The sequence below is a fragment of the Echinops telfairi genome, unplaced genomic scaffold (assembly GCF_000313985.2).
Source record: "Echinops telfairi isolate 266 unplaced genomic scaffold, ASM31398v2 ScPeMD7_2010;HRSCAF=2546, whole genome shotgun sequence".
Lineage (NCBI taxonomy): Eukaryota > Metazoa > Chordata > Mammalia > Afrosoricida > Tenrecidae > Echinops > Echinops telfairi.
The window spans coordinates 23485228-23510265 of record NW_022105908.1 but is presented as its reverse complement, the minus strand read 5'-3'; the positions used below and the strand labels follow the sequence as shown (position 1 = coordinate 23510265).

The window sequence follows — 25038 nt, the reverse complement described above, 5'->3', positions numbered from 1 at the left end:
AGGAGGGCCAGCCTCGGACACTTCATGAAGCCGTGCTACTCGATCCTACAGGGTTGCTATGGGTCAGAATCAGCTGGACGGTAGTGGGAATGAAGGCTAAAAAGCAAGATCCCCATAAAGAAGAGATGCTCCTTTGGGTGAGGTGTGGGAGGGCTCTCAATGCCAAGTTTCTGTCTCCAAAAGAAGGTGCTTCATCCTCCTAAAAGCACACACTTTCCACCAACCAGGAAGTTCACGGAAAGTCTTCTTCCAGAGCCTGCCTTCAGGGGAATGCAGACTTCAGCCCCTCCCTCTGAGCCAGGTCAATGTGAGCAATCACAAAGTCCCTACCATGTGACGATTTTATCGGTCCTGGCTAATCTCCACCCTAGACTATTCCCCATCACCTCAGCGACATAACCTCTTAGGTGTGGTCTCCAGGGCTTATCAGTGCGGACACTTGAATTCCAAGGTTGGTTGGTTTGCTTTTAATTTACCAAGAGAATGCCTTTCAGGAACCAAGGGTAAAAACCACATTCCTTGACCAAATTCTTCTGGTGAAGCGAAATTCGAAACCTCACTCTGGTGAGCCCAGCATTCTCGAGGATCTGGGAAAGAGAAGGTTCCAGAGTCTACCCATGAAGCCCTGCAGGCCAGGAGAGGGAAGGAAGGAGTCCACTCAAGGCCACCCAAAATTGGTGGCAGAGCCAAGCCAAGAACGTGGGCCTCAGTTTCCAACCAGCACTCCATTTACCACCTTCCTTCTCCGAACTCCAGTGTGTGGGCCCCCTTGCAGCTGTTTCTTTTGTTTCGTTATTTTACTCCCCCTCCGACCCCCCACCTTAGAGGAGGTGAAATTGGCCTGTTCTCGTGAGGTGCTGTCAAGGCAGTTCCAGTTCATCACCACCCACGCACGACAGAAGGACCACTGCCTGGTCCTGCACCGTCCTCACCATCACCACGTGTGAGCCCATTGGCGCAGCCACGGAGTCAGTGCACCTCCGTCTCTCCTTTTTTCTTTTCCACGGACCTTCTCCTTACCAAGGTTGATGTCCTTTTCCAGGAACTGGCGTCTCTTGAGAGCTAACCTGTCCGGAGTAAGTGAGGCAGTCTCAGCATCTTCCCGTCTAAGCAGCACTCTGGCTGTCCTGCTTCTGAAGCAGAGTTGCTTGGTCTTGCGGTCCACCATCCTTTGTCAGATTCTTCGCCAACCCCATCATTCCAACGCATCGATTCTTGTCCGGTCTCCCTTTTGCATTGCCCAACTTTCACGTGCACTTGAAGATCCCATGGCTTACGTCAGGTGCATCTTAGTCCTCCAAGTGACAGCCTCGCTCTTTAAAGAGGTCTTGGGCCTCCTTCCTTGCTTGCTGCTTCCATGAGCACTGACTGTGGTCCCACGCGAAATGAAATCCCCGACACCTTAGGTCTTTGCTGCAGTTCCCAAGATTCACCAGGCTTTTGGTTTTCTTTACGTTGAGCTGGAATCCATATGGAAGTTTGCAGTCCTTGACCTTCATCAGCAGGTGCTCCGCCGAGTCCCTCACCTGCAGCAAGCAAGGTGGTGCCATCTGCGTATCACGGGTTGTTAATAAGCCTTCTTCCAGTCCTGACGCCTTGTTCTTCTTTATATAGTCCAACTTTTCAGATCATTTGCTCAGTATGCACATTAAAAAAGTGATGATGAATGGGTGTAAGTCTAACCCCCACCTTTCCTGATTTTCAAACATGCAGTATCCCTTGTTCTGTTTGTACGCTGCCTTTTGGTCCAGGTTCAGGTTCTGCACGAACACAATGAAGTGTTCTGGAATTCCCATTCTTCTCAATGTTGTCCATCGTTTATTGGGATCCACGTAGTTGAATGCCTTGGCATAATCAATAAAACACAAGTGAACATCTTTCGGGCATTCTCTGCTTTCAGCCAAGAGCCATCTGACATCTGAAATAATATCCCTTGCTCCATGTTCTCTTCTGCTTGAATTTTTGGCCGCTTCCTGTCAATGCACTATTGTGACTGTTGTTGAGTTATCTTCAGTAAAATCTTAGCTGTATATATTAATGATATTGTTCACCAATTTCTGCATCCTGTTGGGCCACCTTTCTTTGGAATAGACACTAATATAGATCTCTTCCAGTGGGTTGGCTAAGTAGAAGTTTTTCAAATTTCCTGGCATAGGTGAATGAGTGCTTTCAGTGCTTCATCAGCTTGTGGACACATTTCAATTGACATGCCACTAATTCCTGGAGATTTGTTTTCTTTCTTTCTCTTTTTTTTGCTAACAATGCCTTCCATGCAGCTTGGACTTCTTCCTTCAGTTATCATTGGCTTTTGAGCTGCCCTTTGAAAATTTCCACTCAGCTCTTCTACTTCCCCATTTCTTCCAATTGCTTTAGCTACTCTACATTCAAAACAAGTTCGATGGTTTCTTCTGACATCCACTTTGACCTTTTCTGTCATTCTTATCTCCTGAACGACTCTTGCTCTCTCCATGCACGATATCCTTGAGCTCTTCCCACCGCACATCAGGGCTCCTGTCATTCGTGCTCAACGAGTTACATCTATTCTTGAGATGCTCACAATGCAAGAGGGATACAGTCGTGTCACACGGTGACTCGTGGATTTGTTTTAATCTTATTCAGTTCCACTGTGAACTCACCTATGAGCAATTAATTGATGGTCTATTCCCCAGTCAGCCCTTGACCTCCTTTTGGCAACTGATTAGTCATGACTGGTTCTGCCACCCAGGTACGCCTCGGATGCCACGGTGGCCGTCTTCGTGGCCATCTTACTGTTCATCGTGCCTGCGCAGAAGCCCAAGTTCAACTTCTGCAGTCAGTCTGAGGAAGGTAAGGCCCTGGTCTTGACCACCCACTCATCCTAGTTGCCCAAGACGCCAGGCCTAGGAGGCAGAAACTCCATCCGATGGTAAAGGACTCATTGGATCCCCAAACCTGAGAGAGGGGCTCTTTTTGGGTTTTTTAAAAATCATTTTATTGGGGACTCATACAATTCTTATCACAATCCATCCATCCATCCGTCGTGTCAAGCACATATGTACATTTGTTGCCATGAGAGGGGTTTTTTTAAGGTTTTTTTTCCTGGGTGTTGCTTAACACAGATCCCTTTGTTTGCATATTAAAAATGTGAATTTTAAACAATCCTTCTAACAGGAAAAGGAAGATGTTTTAAAATTCTCCCAGTGCTGTCAGTGTTCATTTTCCCGCTCCCAGTCATGGCTACTAGGCATGTAAGTTACATGATGGTAATCATACACGCAATTTGAATCCTGCGTCTGGGTTCTTTGTTGTTGCTCGTTGCCGCTCGGGGTTACAGTAGAAACGCCTCCCCTGTAACCACAGTCAGTCCCGGTCTTTTCTGCATGGAGGAACCATGACCATTCTTTTGTTGCAGAACATGGGGGCTGTTTGGACATTTTCCTTATTCAACATGTATCAAGCATATTTGTACATATGTTGCCACCATCATTTCCAAAACATTTCCCACTTGAGCCCTTGGTATCAGCTCCTCTTTTTTCCTGGCAATATATTTTAAGAGCCACAACCACATGGATGTTCTTTTACCCAGCACCGTCACTCCTAGAAATTTACCCACACAAAGGGAGGACCTCAGCCCCAAGAAAAAGAGATACACATGTATGGAATATTATCAGAGCTGCAAGAGCCCCCAATAAAATGATTTTTAAACAAGATTATATATTCAGATTGCCTCTGGAAAGGTTGTACCACGAAATGTGGGGGTGACCCGGCTTCTGTCTCCTCTCCAGCAGTAGGTATGCAGGCGTCCCCAGGTCCCCGCCACAGTCTGTCTTTGAGTCAGATGTGTGTGTAAATCAGAAACGTTAGGCGGTTCGCATCTCATGCCAGTTAGTCCGGTATTTATCTTCATTTCCGAGGGAGTGTCAAAAAGCTCCTGGATCTATGAAAGGGCAATGGAAAATGTCCACGAATGCTTTTGAAACTGCCCCATGTATCGTACACAGTGTTCCTTGCTATCCCTGGAAGAGGCCGGTCCACCTACCCTAAAGCATCTTGAACATAATGCTGTTAGGTGCTGAGTCAGCGCTGACTCATAGTGACCAAACAAAACCCCTCCCAGTCCCGCATCCTCACAGGTGTGTTCAGGTGTGGGCCCATTGCGACAGCCACTGCCCATCCATTCACCTACTGTTACAGTACTGCCACTGGGACGCAGTCTGACGTGCCCAATGGTTGGGAGGAACCACCGTATGGCCTTCGAACTTTTAATATAATTGAGTTTACAGGGCGGGTTCATAACTACGAGTTGTGTGTAAATCGGACTTTCGTCACCTGGGGATATAACTCCTGTCATAAACACGTGTACCACGTGGGAGATAGTACTTTTTTCCCTCTCCTCTTAATTATACCTCATTGGCTTTCTGGTCTTGTTCTAGGTTATGCAAGTAAAGTGTTTTTTGTTTTGTTTTTCTTTTTCTTCTCAGAAAGAAGAGCTCCCTTTTACCCCCCTGCGCTGATGAATTGGAAGGTGGCCCACGAGAAAGTGCCCTGGGGCATTGTGCTACTGCTGGGGGGCGGATTTGCTCTGGCTAAAGGATGTGAGGTAACCCCTCCAGCCCTGGGCTGCCCACCGGCCCCTTCTTCCACCAAGAGGGTGGCCAGAGAGCCTGCATCCCTCTAATTCTCTGTGCTGCATGTCCCTGTGCCTGTCTTGTAACCCAGGAGCCCCATACCAAGAGGCATGCCTGTGGAGGGATTGTAGGGACAGGCAGGCGAATAAGGGGTCCCGGTTGGTCGAGAGAGGCAGAAGGCGCTATCAGGTCCCTTTGGGGGGGTGATGTAGGTTTTTTTTATCTCATTCTCTGAGCCCCTTTAGAGAGTGGCTGAGAGTTGGAATCTCCTTAATAGCAGTGTGTGCACCTTCCTGGGTTTTACACAGGCAGCAGGAATCTCTGCTCACTGATCCTCAGAAAATCTTTCAAGTCCTGGTCAATATGTTCACTATCTTTGGCTTTTCTACTTGTCGATGTGGTCACCACATTTAGATGCTGGTCTAAGTAAGTAGCAGCATACCAAAAACACCCCTGAAACCCCACCCCAAACAAACCCAAACCTTGCTGCCATCGTGGCAACGCTGACACACCGGACCGTAACTGTTTACAGACGTAGAAAGCCCAGCCTCTCCTGAAGTTGCTGGTGGCTTCGAACTGCCAACCAGGCGGATTGCAGCCCAACACAGGGCTCCTTGAGTAGCAGCGTAAGAGGAGCAGAACTTTGGACATGTTGTCAGGAAAGACCAGATCCTGGGGGAGGACTGCACGCTTGGTAAGGGAGAGGAAGACCTTCAACGAGATGGGTTGATGGAGTGGCTCCATCAATGAGCTCCTGCATCACATCGATTGTGTTGATGGTGTTTCCTAAGGTGGTACCCCGTTTTCAGCGTGTTGGGGGATTCAAACACGTAGCTTACTTTATCCCAACCGCCTACTCTCCTAAGGGTGGATGGAGCCAGAGGGAGGGGCGAGACCACGTGTCAAGTCAGCTCCACCTCCTAGTGACCGTGTGTACAACAGGACGAAATACTGCCTGTCCCGCGCCGTCTTTACAAGCATTGTAATGTTGGAGCCCATCGAGGCAGCCACTGTTTCCATCCATCTTGTTGAAGGTCTTCCTCCTTTTGGCTGCCCCTCTGCTTTACCAAACATGATGTCCTTTCCAGAGACTGGCCTCTCCTGACCACATGTCCAAAGACGCGAGACACAGTCTTGCCATCTTGCCTCTAAAGAGCCTTCTGGCTGGACTTCTTCCAAGACGGATGGGTTTGTGCTTTGGTCATAAATGTTCAAGATGAGCAAATGGATGGCAGACCCATCCATCCAGTCCTCCCCTGTAATCCTGCCCCCCCACCTTCCATCCATTCATCAAACATGCCTATGATGCCGGTAGGTTAAGCCAGACCCAGAGGCACTGAGATACAGCCCCTGTTCTTGAGGACACAGGAAGAGTACATTTTAGGAACAAGGGGCCCGTGGGAAAAGGGAGAGGGACGGTGTGTGTAGCTGAGGGAAGGCGAGGAGGAGGCTGGGGAGCTAGCAGGAGCCTCGGCAGTGTGCAGCCTTTGGATTGAAAGCATGGGCTCCAACATGAAGGCAGTGGACAGCGTGCGAGGATCGAGGCCAGGGAGGGCCTTGGCTAGACCTGCACCTGGGGAAAATCACTCTGCTGGCTCGAGAGCTGGTCCAGGCAGGAGAAGGGTTGGGGGGAGAAGCACTAGGTATTTTATAGTCATCGCCCCCCCCCCCAGTCTCAGATGACTCCATAGACCGTTTTATTGTCCTCTCTATTTTCCCTCTTCCCTTGACCCCCAGCTAGAACTTTCTGCTGGTTCCTCCGGGCTGTTCTTGCTCACGTTTACTCGATTCCTCCTTGAACGAGTGTTTTCAAGCTCCGTCCTTGACCTCTTCTCTGGCGCCCTTCTGCCCCCCTTTCCATTCCCTCCCTAGGTCAGTTCTTCTCGGCCCAACACCTCAGTTCTCAATCCCAAACTTCTGGCCCAGACCCCTCTCCCGAGCTTCAGAACGAGGACTGCAGGGAGGAGATAGACATGGGAGGTTTGGGATAAACAGGTGAATCTTGGAATGAGGGAGGCCAAGAAACTGCCCCGCCCCCACCCCAGCATTGACTCCCAGCCTCCTGCTTTGGATAGCGATGGATGGTTAAGTCCATTCTTCACGAGAGACAAAAGAGGAGACGCAGATAAGAATGAATCGGGTTGAGACCTATTGAGTCTGACAGGCTCACGCAACACTGTGGTTGGAAATTTCTAGAAGGGATATTGGTGTTGAAATCTGGGAAGTAGGTCAAATGGGCTGGAACAGATGAATGAGCCGGGAGAATGAGGGGAGAGGTTGAAATGGTGGGGGTCGGTGAGATCACACACGCACGCACACAAAACCAGGAGTGGAGGATGGGCCGGTCTTGCTGGAGCTGGATGGGCGGCGCTGGAGAGACTGAGCACCAGTAGCCCTGAGTGATTCTTCCCTGTGCTTCCCAGGCCTCGGGGCTGTCTGAGTGGATGGGGAAGCAGATGGAACCTTTGCATGCCGTGCCCCCAGCCGCCATCTCCTTGATTTTATCCCTGCTTGTGGCTCTGTTCACTGAGTGCACCAGCAATGTGGCCACCACCACCCTCTTCCTGCCCATCTTTGCTTCGATGGTAAGTACCCTCCTGGGGACTGGGGAGGAACCCGCCAGTCTTTCAGAGGAAGCCGCCGGGAGGCAGAGAAATCAGGGACCAGGGTGAAACTCGGCTTTGGAGACTGAGGTTCAACCTGGACACTGACTTGTGTCCCCTTCATGATACTGGTCCCACCATCCACGCTTGGCTGGGTCTTCTGCTGACCAGAGTATGAAGCATAGATCAGACATATCAGGTGGTCGCCCTTTATTTTATAAATGCCACTGGATTATTTTCATTTGATCAATCCCAGTGAAGGCAGTGGGTTTCTGACGAGGTGGGCATGGAGGTGTGGGAGAAGCAGGGGGGATGCTACTGGCTAGGACACACAAGAAGAGTCTTCAAGGAAAGTGGGACTCATAAAGGAGCGGGACAGCAGAGGCCTTCTGGGAAATGGTGCCGGCCAGCTAAAGGACATTGAGTGCATGATTGAGGGTGCTCAGGCGCCTTGCTGGGCACAGGCAGCATTCTGGTAGGGAATCTACAGGAGATGAGGCCAAAGAGGTAACCAGGGGAGTGGCCCCCAAGGGAGGTAGTCCCGGGGTGAAGCACCCATGGGCTAGCAGAACAGCTGGAGGTCTGAACCCGCCCAGAGGTGTGTGGGAAGCCAGGCCTGCAAAGCAGATGGAGCATCTCTCCCTGCACACAGCGAGCGGGTCGCCAGGAGTCAGACCCGACTTGACAGCAATGTTTTTGATGCACGCTTCAGGAGATAACCAGAGATGGTCATCTTATCATGATGTCCACCCCAGATGACTTATAACAAAACATTATAGTAGGGGATTGGTGAGACAGCTGGTCATGTTTCATGTCATATATTCATACAATGTCAGACTATAAAGTCGTTGAAAGTCAGTTTTAAAGAAAATTTAATAATACAGAAAGATCTCTAAAATCTATAGTTTGGTTTTTTTTTGGGGGGGGGAATTAAAGTGCAGAACAGGATCATAGAATTATACCATTTGTCTTCAAAGTATATATACATGTATAAATATCTCTCAGATTTATGGTTAGGTCTAAAAAATATTCTTTGAAAAAATGATATTTTGTGTGAGGCCAGGTTGACTAGAGAAACAAATCCAGTGAGCTTTATATCAGGAAGTGATCATATATCAGGAAAACATCCCAGCCCAGCCCAACTCAAGTCCGTAAGTCCCATCTATCCCGAGTCCCTCTTCGGACCCACGCAGTCAACAAGCAATGATGCAGGATTCCGGAAGGTCACAGGCCGGTGGGTGCAGAGTTCTGGTGGGTACCATGGTGGTGGCAGCATCTCCAGAGTTCTGGCCCCCATCAGGGTCCTCTAGCAGATGGGGGGGGGGTGGCGCGAGGGGGGAGTTCCCAGGATCCTCCATATGCGAAGGTCTCGCCCACAAGGAGGCACCGTCAGGCTTTGTGGCTTGACTGACAGGCTAGCTCCACCCCTACACTTTCATATCGTCGAGTTGGCATGAAACTATGCAACTACCACAATCTTGTCTGCCCCTTTAAACAAGCAGACCTAGTCACAGATCTTAGAGCTGTTTCCCTACTGCCCATGACATGGACCTCATTCTTCTGTATAGCTGCATACTAGTCTGTTGTCTGTACACGGCATTTTTATTTGAATGCATCTGGTCTCTGCAGTTAGCTGTTGCCATGTTGCAGTAAACGTCTTTGCTTCACATGCGTGTCTGTGCTCCAGTGCATGCACCTCTGCATGATAAATGGTTAATTTTCATAGACAGTGATAACTGACAGATTAATATGACTACTACGATATCACGTGTTCATTCATCGCCTATTAACAAGGGACCTGCTTGGCGCTAGGCGCTGTAAGAAGTGGCTGGATTTGACTCTGAAGAGTACAACAGCAGGGAGAAAATTCCATGTGGGAGTGAGCACAGCCCAGACGCACATACAGACACACACGTACACAGGTGCAGGCATGGACAGAAGGTGTGGTCGCCACCCTCTGGGAACTCAGAGTCTCTGGCAGGACAGACAGACATGTGCTGCTGGCCTCTGACATGTGGCTCAGCAAGCATGTGGGCTGTGGGGGCATCTGGAAGGTTTTATGCCGTCTTAAGTGTCCAGCACCGACTCTAGCATGTGTTGCTGCCACTAGCTGCCTTCCAGTTGGCTCAGGGGATCAGATGTTGTGCTCCGGGGATTTCTTTTGAGCCACCTTAGCCTGGAAGCTCCACGGAAACCCACTCGCTCAGCCTCAGCCACGTGCACGCCTCCACTGAGAGAACGGGTGGCCACTGCCTGTGTGGCGCGTTGGCTGGAACTCAGAGGTGGGTCTCAACTATGGAAGGCAAGAATTCCGGAGCTGAACTATGACTGTCCCCGCTGGCCCATAGCAGGTGTTTAAAAGCTCGGTGATGTGGAGGCTCAGAAAGGTCTCTCAGGGTTCAGCTTTGAGGGCTCAGGAGGGTAATCTGAGGAGCCAGCCGGGAGGAGGTCCACAGGTGGGAGGGCGCGCGGTGCATCGGGCGGGCATGCTTTTCAGAAGGATGACATGTGTTTTCTGCATCCCCGACGTGGCGGTGCTGTGTTTTTCCCTAGTCACGCTCCATTGGCCTCAACCCACTCTACGCCATGCTCCCCTGTACCCTGAGCGCCTCCTTCGCCTTCATGTTGCCCGTGGCCACCCCACCCAACGCCATCGTGTTTGCCTACGGACACCTCAAAGTTTCTGACATGGTAACGCACCTGCTCTTCTTTATTCCCCCTCAGACGGCGGTGCTGGTTCGCTTGCACGATGTGTGAGTTTCAAACGGAGGCCCTGAGGTTTGGGGATGGTACAGAATACCCAGGGATTCTTCCCTCTTCCCTAGCACCGGCTGTTGCCTTCCAAGGCTGAGCAGTGGTTGACAGAATGTCCCATCCAGAGAAGCCCACGCGTCCACTAGGGGTGCCCTCCCTGGACACTTGGAAGGGGTGCGAGTGGGAGACCCACGTGGTCAAGGATAGAATCCCTACACCAGCACGTTGCCAGCCCAGAGTCAAGCGGGGCGAAGCTTAGGGTGAGGGGACGGCAAGGACAGCGGAAGAGACCCGTAGAGGCGTCTGAAGCGTTGACGCAAAAGAGGGGGGGGGAGAGGGGGGTGATATCTTGGGAACAGACGCCGTCGCAGGAAGAATCCCTCTTGCCTGCCTTGCTCTTTTCACCTCTGATGGGAGGCGAGGGCAGCCTTGCTGCTCCGGGTGGGCGATGAGGCAGAGGGACCAGGAAGGTGGTCGAACCTGGGAGGTTGGAGCCTTGGTGAGAATCTTTGAGGCTCCACGCGGCTTTCTCTCGCTCTTTCTTTTCAAGTCTTACTGGCACTTCATCCACGCATCATACGGTTCAATAGTTCAACCGTATCCAGAAGAGTTGTGCCGCCTTGAGCACAGTCCATTGTAGAACATTTTCTTTTTTCCTGTACTCATTGGGATGCACGCATTTTTTTTTTCCAATGATGGCAACAATATACTCAAGACATTCGCCAATTCAACAACTTGTACACGTACGATTCGGGGCCATTGATGATACTCTTCCTGTTGTGCAGCCATTACTGTCATCCCTCTCCCAAGTGTCCCACCACCATTAACATGAACGCAATGCCCCCTCAGCAAAAACTCTTCCTCCTTCACCCATGGTAACCATAGGTCAAGCTTGGCTTTTCTTCTTCTTCTTTTTTTTTTTTTTCAATAGTTTTCTTGATATACTATTCAAATATCATGCACTTCATAGCTAACCTGCTTCTAAAAAGAGTTGTGTAGATATCATCGTAGTCAGCTCTGATGCTCCTCCCCCCGGAGGATTTCCACAAAGAGGGAAATGGCGGATTCTAGAAACCATGGACTGCCAATTTGACTCCAGTTTCCGGGAACCAATCTTCACCGTGTGGCTACAGCCATAGTGAAGCAGCATTGCGAAGGATCACAGAACAGGCGTCAGAAAGAGCCAGGGGCAAGTCACCAGGAACTCAGTGGGTCCTTGTGAGGAAGCAAGGCTTTGGGTGAGCTGCGGGCTTAGAATCACACTGCCTGGGATGCCACCAACCACCTGGGACTGTCGCTGCACCTTACCTTCTCAAGACCCAGTTTTCCAAATGCCAGAATTGGTACAGGGAGGCTGTCTGTCCTGTCTGGCACTTGGCAGGCACAGCTTTGCTGGGCCAGAGGCACAATAAACAGAGAGCATGGCACAGAGGAGGCAATGTCTAGGCAGCTCCTGTCCCTGAGAAGCCTGGGTCCTGGGGTCCTGTTTGTCCTTGCGGGCAGCCCAGGCTGACCTGAGGGTGCTGACGCTGCCTTTGTTTTTGTCCAGGTGAAAGCGGGACTCCTGATGAACATCATTGGAGTCTTCTCTGTGTTTTTGGCCATCAACACCTGGGGGCGGGTCTTATTTAGCTTAGATCAATTCCCAGACTGGGCTAATGTGACACACATGGAGACTTAGAGTCACATGACCCATGGACCCAGCCCCTGCCCTCCCAAGGACCCCGCAACCGTTTGGCGCACCAGCGTGGCTGTGACCCAATGCTGTCCATGCTCCACTGAAACCCACGGCCACCTTCCAGCCCGAAATCAGAAGCGGGGATGGGTAGCTGGAGGGCAGAATTGGACATCACCGCAATCCCTGAAGAAGCTGCTGGTTCCCATCTTCCCTGGGGCTCTGCTGCCATCTTTTGAGACAGGTAGGCTGCACGTGGACTCTGTCTTTCTGGTGCAGCCCAGGGCGCTGGTCCCCACGTGCTCAGTTCTGGGGAAATCTAGATGAGCGTTGGATCCCCAGGCAGGGAGGTGATGAACCAAGCTCCCAGGGCCCTTGCCTCTGCCAGCCCACCTTGGATCACCTAGTACTCCAAAGGGGACAACCCAGTCCAGGGACAGAACATCGGGTCTTGGACGGCTTCAAGTGAGAGTGGGACTCAGAGCATTCCTGGAAACTCCTGGAATGACTTGTGTGGTACCAGCACCAAAGGATGAGGGATTTGAGTTGATAACTTCAGGGTGACTCCTGCCTTCTTGCCCAGAGGGCACCGCTGGCCACCTTGTCCCTCTTATTTACCTCGTTCCATTTTAATTGACAATTTGGACCCGATTCCCAGCACTCTAGTGAGGCCTTTCCGTCCCTGGGTCTCTTGATTGTCTGGGCCAACATTTGTGAGAATCCACTGGCTGGGGCCCTCTGCACCCCCCACCCCCTTCTCTCAAGTAGGCCATTTTGGCTTTTCTGGAAGATGATTTTCCTGTCACCCTTACACAGATGGGATCACACTCCAAGACTGGGTAGCAATGGGTTTGGGGAGACCACAGTGGGGCATCTACAGGTCCTGGGTGAACACAGCAGCTACATGCCAATAGTAAGAGTTGTTGGCCATGCTAGAGTACGTGAGCTCCCCTGGGGAGAGGCCTCCCTTTGCAGAGTGGCAGTTGGGACCATGCCCGGGGCTCAGTATCACAGAGGCACAGACTCCAGAGTAACTGTGGGAAGATGAGCCTCGAACCCCCTGTGAGTAGAGAGATGAGAGACAGACTCTAGCCCCCAACCCTGCTTTCCTTTCTTATTGCGCTGTTCACTCGTGGCCACCCTATAGGACAGGGTAAAGCCGTCCCCATGGGTTTCTGATATTCTGATCATGGGAGTAGAGGGCCTCTTCTTTCTCCCTCGGAGCGGTTGGTGGTTTTGAACCACTGACCTTGAAGCTCACAGCCCAACGAGTAGCAGCGGGAATCTGAGGTCAATTGGGGCCATTTTTCAGGGCAGGAGAAAGCATGGGAACCTCGAGACCCCGTCGGTGACCACGTATGCATCTGATTTCGTTGGGCGCGATAATTCCTGGCGACCCCACCAATGGCTTGCCCTCCTTCCATGTCTTTGATGGAAAGTTGCACGCTGTGCTGATGCATCTCTGGGTTTGGGCCATAGTGTGTGTGTGTGTGTGTGTGTGTGTGTGTGTGTGTACAGCAAGATAGAAGGATGAACCCACTGACCTTTACACCCACTAGTTACCTTATTCAGTCCTTGGAAGATTGGTGTGTGCGATTACCCTTGCTTATTTATCTCATGAAGACTTTGAGGCTCAGAGATGTCCTAAGTCACACATAAAGCTAATGGCAAGTGAGTTCCAACCCAGATTTCTGACTCCGTGTCCTTCTTTGAGCCTTTCCGGGCTTTGGTGTTGTCACATGTATGGTCAAGAGCGCGTCTACGCCAAGAGCCTGAAGCGGACCAGTCTCTCTCTGTTCCTTCCTCTGGGGTGGGTGAGGACAGCGTCGGATGAGACAGGTTAGGTCTTGCCTGAGGAGCTGAGTTTGCTTGGGAAGAACAGTATGGAAACGACTTCCCTTCCCCTAACCAAGGTAGATCGGATACCTGGCTCCATTCTTACCCACCCCTCGATCGTGGTCTCTACATGGCTGCTGGTGACACTCGGAGGGCTCCCAAGGGCTCTGAGTGTTCAGTGAGTCCAGTCCTGCCCCTATACCCAAACCAGAGCAGGTCACCATAGATGTGATTGATAAATGATTTATCCATGTGATCAATTTGGGTGCATGGATGGCAGTCCCGGAAAGACCAGTGAGTAGACGAATAGATTGATTTTTCAAAATAATAATAATAAAGGTAAACTGAGGTTGCTAATATGTTTTATAGCCAGGTTTACTTTGAGCTAACTAGCCATTAGCCACTCTTTGGAACCCCGATTCGTGGTTCTCATCCTTTACTTCAAAATATGTCCTCTTTGGGACTTTGAAAGACTATGGATACCTGGGTCTCAGCTGCAGGGAGTCTAGTTCAGTTGGCCTAGAGCAGTGGTTCTCAACCTGTGGGTCACGACCCCTTTGGGGGTCAAACGACCGTTTCACAGGGGTCGCCTAGGACCATCGGAAAACACATATTTCCAATGGTCTTAACCGAGACACCGCTCCTCTCCGTCTCCAGGCGGGTCCGCCCACATGCAGATACGAGTACCCGGCGTGAAGACTGTTACCCATGCTACACCACGCTTCAAGACAAAATTTCATTTATTTGTCATTAGAAATAAATATTTCACAATATATAATGGCATTGTTTTTGTGATTAATCACTATACTTTAATTATGTTCAATTTGTAACAATGAAAATACATCCTGCCTATCAGACGCTTCATAACAGTAGCAACATTTGCAGTTATGAAGCAGCAACAAAATTAATGTTATGCTTGGGGGGGCCACCACTATATGAGGACCTGTATGAAGGGGTCTCAGCATGAGGAAGGTGGAGAACCGCTGCCCTAGAGAGTAGCCGGGGCATGCGAATTTCTAAGAGCTTCTCAGAGGATTCTATGTGCAGCCACGGTTGAGTGCCGCCAACTTAATGAATTGCTGTGGGATCTGAGACCAGTGTAGGGTTTGTATGGGATTTCAGGGTACCGCAAATCATTTCAGGTTGGAATATGGTTTATCAGACCAAAGCGAGGCAGGCATTGGAAGATGAGTAGAACTGGCTGGGTGAGAGAGGAGGGTGTAGTGGGGTGGGTGAAGGATGCTATCAGACACTACCTGGTTGTGGGACTCTATGGGAACCGGGCTGAGGTCTTCAGGCAAGCAGAACTCATGGCTAATGCTGACCAAAGGCTGTCTCCAAAGGACTTCTCGAGTTGACTAGAGGTGGTTACAAGATGGCCTAGATCAATGAGGAATGCTTTGGGTGGCAAATAAGAGAAAATCTAGCTAACTGGCTTAAACCGCAAGCCCATTGAATTTTTACTTCACAAGGCATCTGGAGGTAAATAATTGGTATCATTGGTTCAGCAGCTCACTCAGGCCACCAGGGATGCTAGCTCTATCAGCCACCCTAAGAATGTGCTTTTATCCTCATACTACATACAGACTTGTCTTCAAAGCAGGAAAGGAAGGGGTAACGGGCAGGGGGATGAAGGTGCCGACAGCGTCAGTCCCTTTGATTAGGAAGGCCGACATTTGATCCAGAAGTCCCCAAGAGTCTTCCATTTTTGTCTTACTTGATGAAAAAGGGTCACACGTCCACGCTAGACCAACCGTTGACTAAAGGAAATTGGAATACCTGAATGAGCTTGAGCCAATTAGAATTCCAACCTTGGGTTGGGGGTGGGTGGGGTTGGTTTGCTTCGCCTGAAAACCAGGGCTTTGATCTCATTCCAGAATGAGGGTTCGGGCAGGGGAAAAAAGAGAGGAAACTAACAGGCAGGTAAGGAACTCGAGCCTCACAGTGGGCTGCTCACTGCCACGTTCTTGAGACTATCCAGGCAATTCCGCAGGAACGCGTACCTGTGTAGGAGGAGTGCACGGTTGATTGTCGGGTCAAGGGCTTCAGCTCGAACTCCAACTTGCCAAGGTTCCCTGGCATGAAATTGGAACCGAGAGGCCAGAGTTCGAGTCAAGATACAAAGTTGATCTTGACATCTGATTCGGAACAAGCCCTATCCCCTTCTGAGCCTTCGCTCCTATTGTGAAACACTACAGCAGGGGTCTCAACCTTCCTCATGCCTCGACCCTTTCATACAGTTCCTCAGGTGGTGGTGACCCCCCCAACCATAACATTATTTTCGTTGCTACTTCATCACTGTCATTTCGCTACTGTAAAAAGGGTCGTCCAACCCACAAAGTGGTCGCGACTCACAGGTTGAGAGGCGCTGCACTAGAGGGTCTCTCTCGTTTGGGACTTTCCCCCAGAGTCATGAATCCATTTATCCCGATTGATCTTTTCTCTCCTTGGAGCAGGTGAAATCCCCACCCCCACCCTGTGCTGTCTCTACAGGTCACTCCCTGTTCCCATCTAGATCTTGGACATTTCCCGCAGGCTCTCTCAGACCTTTCCCCACCCACAATCTGCCTCTGACGTTTGTAAAGAGGTCCCTTCTAAGACCCTTTCCTTCCTCACTTCCTAGAATCTGGATTAGCTATTTATTTGGGCCCAAGGTTAGCTGGTCCTATAATTATGACAAGGATTGTTCTCAGCGCTTTTGGACAGAAACCTATGAGTCTGCAGGGGATCCAGTGTATTTCAAAGGTCAGGGTATCCTTATCTGCTGACCCTTGATAGGGAATTCTTGACAAATGGCCATAAATCCCTTTCCCTTAGGGTGAAAACCCCCTTAGGGGCAGATCTTGGGCCTTTTCGTCTGACCAGGCCAAGGCGTGGCGTCTCTCCAGGGCAGGCGAAGTCTTCTCCCCATAGGGTGTCCGTGCGTCCCCGAATCGACTCTGGCAGTGAGTGAGTTGAGCAAAAAGAGTCGACAGCAGGATTTTGGCTCTGAATTCAGCAGGCATCAGCTGTGCAGCACATGGGCCAATCAGTGAAATGACTTAAAGAGTTCAAGGCTAACACATCCTTTGAGGGAGTTTTCTTTATTGAGGGGATAAAGAACAAAACGCTGGATGGTCTGGTTAAAACAAGACAAACTACCTGTTCTTAGCCCAGAATGGCTTTCTTCCAGGCAATGTCTCCTTGTCTCACAGCCTCTTAATAGCATTACAGTGAACCCTCGTTTATCACGGTTAATCAGTTCTAGACCCTACCGTGATAAATGAAATTCTGCGAAGTAGGATTCCTTATTTGTAAATCAAATATTTTCGTAGTTAGAGCATAGAGGACATGAAAAAACACCCTTTAGTCACCATTACACTCGTATTACCCAATTTATTAAATGAAAAAGGGAAAATACAGTAAAACATTTTGGACGTTACAATTATCATTTATTATTTATTATGTTATTTATGGCATCTAGTTTACAGTATTACATATTTCACATACAGTATTATTATACATAGTTCTTACAAATACTGTAATCAATAGCCTATGAAATGACTTAAGGGATGTACTCTACAGGTGGGTTGCCGTCTTTTTCCTCTGAAGGAGCGGGTGTAGGCAGTGGGTGCTGTTACGCAAAAACCGCGATAGCGTGAAGCCGCGGAAGTCGAAGCGCGAAGTAGCGAGGGTTCACTGTATTTGACCAACACACCGGGGAAGAGCCTACATGAAAGACACAGAGCTCCATCCACATAAACTGTGTGCACCCCACAGTGTCCGTGTCCATGATTAAACAAAAAGCTTTAGCATCTCAAGCTGAGATCCACGCAATTGGATATTTCCTTACTTGTTTCACTGGCCTGGAGCCAGGACTCTGGACCTTCCCTGCCCCAAGAATGTCTCCAGGGGTTCCTTCTCCATTCCTCTCTGCAGTGGATGTGCATACGCCACATGGGACCAAGACGGAGTCCGAACATTCAAAAGGGCGCCTGCAGGCGGGGCACCTGGGATATTAGCATAGCGAGTTGGACATGCCCACCACTCTGTCATTCTCAGAACTCCAGGTCGGTGCCGGAGCCGTTGTCTTAGGTCACCTAGCAGTAGGGTGTTCTTGCTGCGCAGGTCTCTTAAATCCATCGAACCCAAGCTTTCAGGAGGAGGAGGAGGTTTTGATGTGCGCAGGAGCTGAGGCAGGGTTCTCTGTACAAGGTCACATCGTCCTGCTCCTGTCCCTGATGGTCCCCTCAGGCATGTTCCCTGCAACCTGTGGTTTCTCCATATGGTTCTTGCTTCCTTGCTTCGTTTGTTCCAGCCATTAGTCTCAGCTTCTGACCTCCGTCTATCATCTTCAACGGTCGGCAGTTGGGCTCATTCACAGTTTGCCCCCCTCAGAAACACCCATATGGAGCAAAGCTACTCCCCCAATAGCAGGATTGTACTGGAGAAGCCCTTCCTTATACAGGAGCACACGTGTTCTGTGCTTGGCTCCCACCCTCTCCCTTAATTTATTTGGAGAACATTCCATTTCAGGGCACACAAATGTAACTAATATTTTTTTTTCATTCAATATTTGACTTGGAGATCACATTAAATTCAGTGACTTGTATAGCCTTAAAGTATACCATTAAATGGTATATATATATAGTGTGTGTGTGTGAGCAGCAACCCATTTCCAGCCCCCTTCTCCCCCGCTATCCCCTCGAACCCCTTCCATACTCACTGCCCTTGAAACCAGGGTGGAGCCATCCCTGAGTTTCTGAGACTGTACCGCTTGGCGGGAGCAGAACGCCCCATCTCCCTGCAGCTCCGTAGGCAAACAGTGTTCTGATTGCTGTCACCATAGATCAGTTTCGCCCGTGGGACTTTATGCAAATGAAATCGTACATTACAGACTCTGTGTCTGGTTTGTCTTGCATCACAGAACGTTTTCGAGAGACGCGGGGTGTGTAAATCCACTCTACTGCTGCTCTTCGAGCGCTAGGTCCGTCGTATGAATGTACTGCAATCTGCTGCTTCTCCTGTTAATGGCTGTGTGGGTGATTCCGGCTCGAGGCTACCATGAATAAAGCTGTTATAAACGTTTCTGCACAAGCCATTTTGTGGACACATGTTTTCGTTTTTCTTGGACGTGCGCCTGGGAGGGAGCCTCGGTCTGTCAAAGATGCACAGTATTCCATTCTACGTCGGTACCACATCAGAAGCAAGTCCCCCAGTGGTGGCCGTTAGGTTTGTCACCGCTCTTTTTGCAATGCAGAAATCGATGCTTCGTGTACCTCGGTGAGGAGCATGCGTGCCTACAAGTGGACATGCAGGGTCAAGGGGCATCCGTATTTAAATTGGTGGCTCATTCTGCCAAGCTGCCTTCCCGAGGCTGTGCCAATCTATACATTCTCTAGAAGTGTGCCTGAGACCTGAGGTGCACGCATTCTCCCACTCTGCGTGCTACCACCCTGACTCTGCTAATCTTGTTACTTGCATGCGCATTTCTTTGTGCTGTCAGTAGTACCACGGAGCGAATTTTTCACATATGAGGTCGTTTATTGTGACAACCTGGCTGATAAACACATGTGGGGTTAATTGAAGTGCAGAGAGATAAATGGCTCGGTGAGCCTCGCCTTTCTAGTTCTCCTGTCTCTTGCTTTGTGATGGACCAGGGTGCAGCTGCCTTAGCCAGTTCCCTGCTTCAGCTGGCAAGGATCATTTCCTGCAAGACATCCCTGGGAGATGCCACATGGACCTACCCCGATGCAGCCCTGGGTGCTGGAGCAGCCGTGTGGAGACCCCTGCCAGTGCTGAGATGCTTGCACAATCACTGACTCGGCTTTCCTCCTGCAGTCGGCATCGTTGCCTGTGTTTTGTGAGATGGAGGAGGACTTTGTGGATCGGTGTCGGACATATGGGTTAATGGGTTAATGTTGGACTTGTGGGCTTGGGCAGCACTGGGTTGGGATGTTTTCTTGATGTGCACTTAACCTTTATATAAAACTCTCGCTTAGACATGAGTTTCTGTGGATTTGTTTCTCTAAAGTACCCAGACTAACACAACGTACAATTCATCCTTGTTCCTTTGTTTGCAAGCTCACTGCGTCTTGCCGCCGCTGTGCTCTGTGCTCAGAGCCTGTTCTTTCAAAGCCTTCTCTTTCTTGTCTAAAACGTCTCCTCCTACACCACGGGAGCTCGTCGCAGGGATACAGGTGGAACCTGCGGAGCCTGGGTCGGGCTCGCTGCTGCTGCTTGCTGTTGCGTCAGCTGTGACTCATGGCGACCTTATGTCCAACAGGACAGGATGTCGCCATCCTCACCATCTTTGATGTACTTGAGCCCGTCGTGGGAGCCACCGCTGCGAGTCATCCTGTGAAGCCTTTCACTCCTTTCCACGGACCCTCTCAAACTCAAAACTCACTGCCTTCCAGCCAACGTTGACGCCCAGCACCCAATAGGACAGGGTAGAACTGCCCTGATGGGTTTCAGAGACTGTAGGGAGGAGAGAGCCCCGTCTTTCTCTCTCAGAGTGGCTGGTAGTTCCGGACTGCAGACTCTGTGGAACGTAGATGACATAGTTATCACAATGCCACCAGGGCTCCCACTGACCCTCTACCAAGCATGATAGCCCTGGAGAGCCCTTGGTCTATCCTGAGGATGTACCCAAAGTACGTGAGATCACGTTTTGTTACCCTTGCTGCTACAGAACATTCTGGCTCTGCTTCCTCCCCCATCAGACTTGTCTGTCCTTCACGCAGGCCACATGGTCTGTTCAACGTTCTTGGCCATGGTCTCTGCTCACGTGTGTCTGTCCTTCCCTACTTCTCCCTGTCCTGTCCTGCTTTCACACGCACATATCAAAGAAGCAGCTGTGCATTTCCATCCTTTAAAGAGTCCTCATCCCCACTTCACCTCCCCCCCATGTTCCCAGTGCATCACACCATTTGCTTTCCTATCTGCTACCTCCACGGCTATTGGCTGTGGGTCCAAGTTGAAGGAAACCCTTTGTCACAGCTGAGCCGACACTCAGGGATGACCAGGCCGCCCTCTTGGAGAACTGGAAAGAGGAAAGATGTATTAGCCGGCGAGCCAGAGGGACTAGCGTTCCGGAAGATTCGGGCCCTGAAGGTGGGGTGGCGTAGCTCTTACACTTTCACTGCAGGAGCAGGGTCACCGAAGCGGGACTTCTAGTGCAGACTGGTGGTTAGTAAAGGAGGAGGGGTTGTGGGATGGGTGCGATCTGGGAATGAGGAAGACCACGGGGAAGGCAGTGCATTGGGTCTCTTTTCCAAAGGTTAAAATTCCTTTTTAGGATTTTCTTGACATTTCCCCCCCTTTCGATGCCCATGTTCCTTGCTACTCGTGGGCACCGTTTTCAGGGTCCCCCTCTAGGTTAGTGTAAATAGTCTAGGTACCCGGGGTTTGGAGTGGGCTGTTTGATGTTGCAGTTGACCGTTGTCCCCTGGTTGCATGGCGTTTGTGTTTGATTCCCGGACAGTCAGCAGTAGACGTCCAGTCCGCCAAGTGGTGGTCCAGAGGTCGTCTACCTGGGGGGTGCAGGGGTCTCTGGGTGCACTCTCACGGGTCGCTTACCCACTCCAGGACCCACCCCAGTCCCTGCTGAGTGTGTGGGGGCACACAGATAGCCAAGGGGGCCAGCTGCCACTGAGCAGTCCTATCTCCACAACTAGAACAGGGCTAAACAAAAAATGTCAAAGGCTCCTAGGAGCCCCCTAGGGGTGGAAAGGTGGACCTTTCCCAAGGGGCGGTTAAGGCTTGTCCTAAGGCAGGTTTGAGCCTAAGGGCTCCTACCTAGGGGCGCATGCCCCAGAGGGTGCATTTCACCGGGGCTCCATCTCCACAGATCCTCCGGCTGCTGCGGTGCAGAGACTAGCCCGCTCCCGGCACGGGGACGAGAGCAGGGCTGTCATCTTTTCCTGGGGTTGAAGGAGCCCTGCGGCCAGGGCACCCAGGGGCGGCTGGGCGTGAGCTTTCTCACTCGGGTGCTCACAGCAGTTGGGGTCACCAGTATGACGGTATGGGCCCAGTCCTTGCTGGCCTTAAGGGTTCCTGTTTCCAGTTTTTGACCCACACCGAGTCACGGGGCTGAAAGGGGTGGCCTGGACTTCCCAAGGGGACCTGGCACCCATCTGGCCCAGCGGGGTGGATGTTCTTGAGAGCAGCCCTGAGGGCTTGGAGCCCTAGGGCGGGTGTGTGTGTGTGTGTGTGTGTGTGTGCACTCTAGGTTCTGGGCCGGGTAGGGTGTGTGTGTGTGTGTGTGTGTGTGTGTGTGTGTGTGTGTGTGTGTCCCGGAACTGTCTTACTGGGGGTAGGGGCCTCCCAGGCATCATTTCTAAAGATGATTTTAAACGGAGAGTTATCAGCTGGGTCCCGGGTGCGCTGAGCCTGCGGAAGGGCGGAAGGCAGGACCTTGGGCCCGCTGAGCCCAGTTTCCTGACAACTTCCCATGGTTGCCTTCCGGGTCCTGTTCACGCGCTCTGCTTTCCCCGAGCTCCACGGGCAGTAGGCTGTGTGGAAGTTCCACTGTATCCCCAAGAGAGTGGTGAGTTGTTGGACCACCTATGCTGCAAATGATGGTCCATTGTCACTTCCTAAAGCCAGAGGCATTCCACACCGCAGGATCTTCTTGTGGAGGAGATGATGGGTCACCTCGCGGGGCCTTCTCTGGGCGGCTGGGTCTTGCCTCTCCCTGTCCAGAGAAAGTGCAGACTATTCCCAGCAGGTGACGGCACCCTTTAGCTTGAAGTCTAGCTGAATGTCTGGCAGGAGGACAGAGGGCAGGGGCCTCAGTGAGCACCTGCTTGATGCCAGCGAAGGGTTGAGCTTGAGCCTGCGTCCACTGCCGCTCCCGGGAACCTCCCGGAGCTGCTTCCTGGTGGAGAGCAGAGGCCTGGCGCAGACAGACGATCTGTTTTCTCTTGGGTCCCAGTCCAGTGTCCCACCTCCCTCTGCAAGGTGACAGCCCAGGTGGCAAGCACGCTGCTGACTGATTGGCGCCTTTTCTCGTGACACCTTGTCCAAGAGCCATAGGGGCGCAGTTGTCCCCATCCAACAGTTTCCCTGGTCTCGCTCGCAAGGAGAAAATAAACCATCCACCTACTGGAGGAGCAAACTTGTCTCCAGGGAAGCTGGCCAAGTCTGATTTTAAGGCCTTTCAGAACAAGGTGGGTGAATTTTGCACTTGTTGGGTAAGAGAGTCCTAGTCGGTTGGCAATGAGCTTCAGAGGTCGGGTCCTCCCATCCAGACAGGTGAACCAAGCGGCCTTGGGGGGAAGGAGGTTCAACAGTGTCTATGGGTTTGGGGCCATGGGATACAGGGTGACTGCAGAATGGTTGACAGCCTGTAGGTCACCCCCCCTTACCCCCCACACACACATACACACAATCTTCTTCAGGGGGAGGAGGGGAGTGTTCCAGGTGGACTGGCATTCTGGAAGTATCTCAGACTCTCAAAGCCTACTGATGTGCTCCTGAATTCCCATACGGGCCTCTGGGCAGATATGGTACCATCTGCCCCTGATGGGTTGGGCTTCTGGTTTAAGTCCAACCACAACCGGAGCCTGGCTGACTGCAAGTCCTGGGGGGGAGGGCTCAGCCTAGAGGTTGGGAAAGGCAGTGAGGAACCCTTCTCCATTCTTGTGATGGGCAGGGTGGCTTGAGTGGAGTCTCCACTCTTTCTGGGGGACCATACGGGCCATGACCAGGGGCAGCTGAATGGGGCCCCCTGGCACAAAGGTGATTCCTGCCCCCGGTTTGGATAGAAACCCTGGACGGAGGAGGGGCACGGGGCAGTCAAGGACATAGAGAAACTTGTGGACGACTTCATGCCCCCCACAGCTGGCAGGTCTGGGCTGACACAAGGCTTGTGAGGCAGTTTGCCCAGTAGCCCTGATGAGAGTGGCACTGTCCTTGCTGAGAGGGACTGCTGGGGTGTTGATGCGATGTGCCTCAGAGCCACTCAGAGTCATCTCCTGGGCTTGCCGCTGGCTTCCGGAGCACTGTGCCGGTTTTAGACATGTTCAAGGCGGCCGCTGCCTGTGAGTTTGATACTGGGTCAGGGCGGCCTGCCCTTCTGGAGTATGGAAGTCGTAGTTGGGCTGGGTGTCCAGGAACACTTGGGCTGCCCACTGTGTGGAATCGAGAGGGCCTTGGGCGGGGAGGGGACGGGGCTGTAGGAGGGGGTAAGTGTTTATAGGTACATTTGAGCCGCTAGGGTGATACGCCTCCTCTCTTCTGCATTAAAAAGGGTGATGAGAACCTGGTGGCGGTCATCCCAGGTGGGGATGCGGGTTTGGATCAATGCATCAACTAATTCAGCCATAGCCCGGGGCTTCTCTGCGTAAGGTGTGTGTATGTGTGTGTGTGAACTCTTTTTTCAGTTGAGGAGGACAGAGGTGCTAAAGGTGAGGTAAGGGAACGTGGGCTGTCCAGGCATCATCGTCCCCCTCAGGGTGCACAGGTCCAGGGGTGGCTGGGTCTCTCAGACCGGGGATTATCCAGCGGGTTGAGGTGGATGGCTGGACTCACTGGGGGCAGTGAAGAGGGAAGAGGGCCTGCAACCGGATTGGAAACAGCCGGGTTGGCAAGAACATGGGTCAGCCGCCTGAGTTGGTGCCTGGATCGTCCGAGAGCCTGGGGGCGGCATTGTGTCTGGGAGACACCCTGTTTCAATGACTGCCTCTTGATGCATGCACAGGCATGAACACAAGTGAGTGCCCCAGAGCCCCCATTCTTCACAGGGTTGTTGGTAACTTGTTAGGATCCACGTACTCGGGTGTCGCCTCCGCGTAGTCGGTGATACACAGGTCAACATGGTGCTGCTGCTCCCTGCCTCCAGCCCGGAGACAGCTGGCATCGGCTTCCCACTTATTCTGCTGTTCCCTTTTTTCCTGAAGCGATTCTCACATATTTTTCCATAAGAATTTCTGAATCAGCTCCTCTGGGTCCAAGTATCTCTGGTCGGTCTTTGCCTCTGGCTCCATCTCCCGAGAAGCTCATCCTCAAACGCCCCAGGGTGGCTCGGCCTCAGCGCTGTGGACATGCTGGGCCTTAGAAGTCTTTATTGTGGGCAGTCATTCTGTGCACTGTGGGCTGTGGACCAGTAACCTGGCCTCTATTCACTAGATGCCAGCGGCAAGCCTCCCATCTAAGGCCAAAATCAGCCTCAGGGGAGAACCTCTGACTCACTGTCATCTAGCTGCAAGGCCTCACTAGTCCTACAGCATCCAAAGCGTCTTCTCCCTGCAGGGCCTTTGTACCTAACCTCTCCCTCCCCTTCTTTCACACGTTGTGGAAGCGTGGCCTCTCACCCATGTTAGCATGACAACGCTCCACAGCCACCACTCGCTCCTGACACCCGCACCCTGCCCTCGGCTTGCTCTTCCCTGCGGCGCTTTCTGTCCGGTTGACTGTGCCACGTACCTCTCTGTTTGCCTCCGAAGCCGTAAGCCCCCTGAGGGCGGGGGTGTTTCTGTTTTGCTCACTTCCATATCCCCAGTGTCCAGAACACATCTGGCTCACAGTGGGCGCTCAATAAATACCGGGTGAACGTATGAGTTGGAAGAGATGTGTTGAC

At 51.5% G+C, this 25038-nt stretch overlaps 1 protein-coding gene across 2 annotated transcripts in view; it reads left to right on the top strand.

Moving 5' to 3' along the window:
• The window catches only part of SLC13A5 (solute carrier family 13 member 5), a 51219-nt gene that overhangs the window by 20424 nt on the left and 5757 nt on the right, over nucleotides 1-25038 (top strand). The window contains exons 8-12 of one of the 2 annotated variants that reach the window (XR_006680365.1): nucleotides 2726-2826; nucleotides 4461-4579; nucleotides 7031-7192; nucleotides 9764-9901; nucleotides 11514-13151. Coding sequence is in view for 1 of the 2 variants with exons in the window: in XM_004716154.2 (XP_004716211.1) it covers nucleotides 2726-2826; nucleotides 4461-4579; nucleotides 7031-7192; nucleotides 9764-9901; nucleotides 11514-11645 (652 nt within the window). In the remaining variant the exon portion in view is untranslated. Of the gene's footprint in view, nucleotides 1-2725; nucleotides 2827-4460; nucleotides 4580-7030; nucleotides 7193-9763; nucleotides 9902-11513; nucleotides 13328-25038 lie in introns of those variants that run through there. The other variant, XM_004716154.2, reaches the window with a different exon arrangement.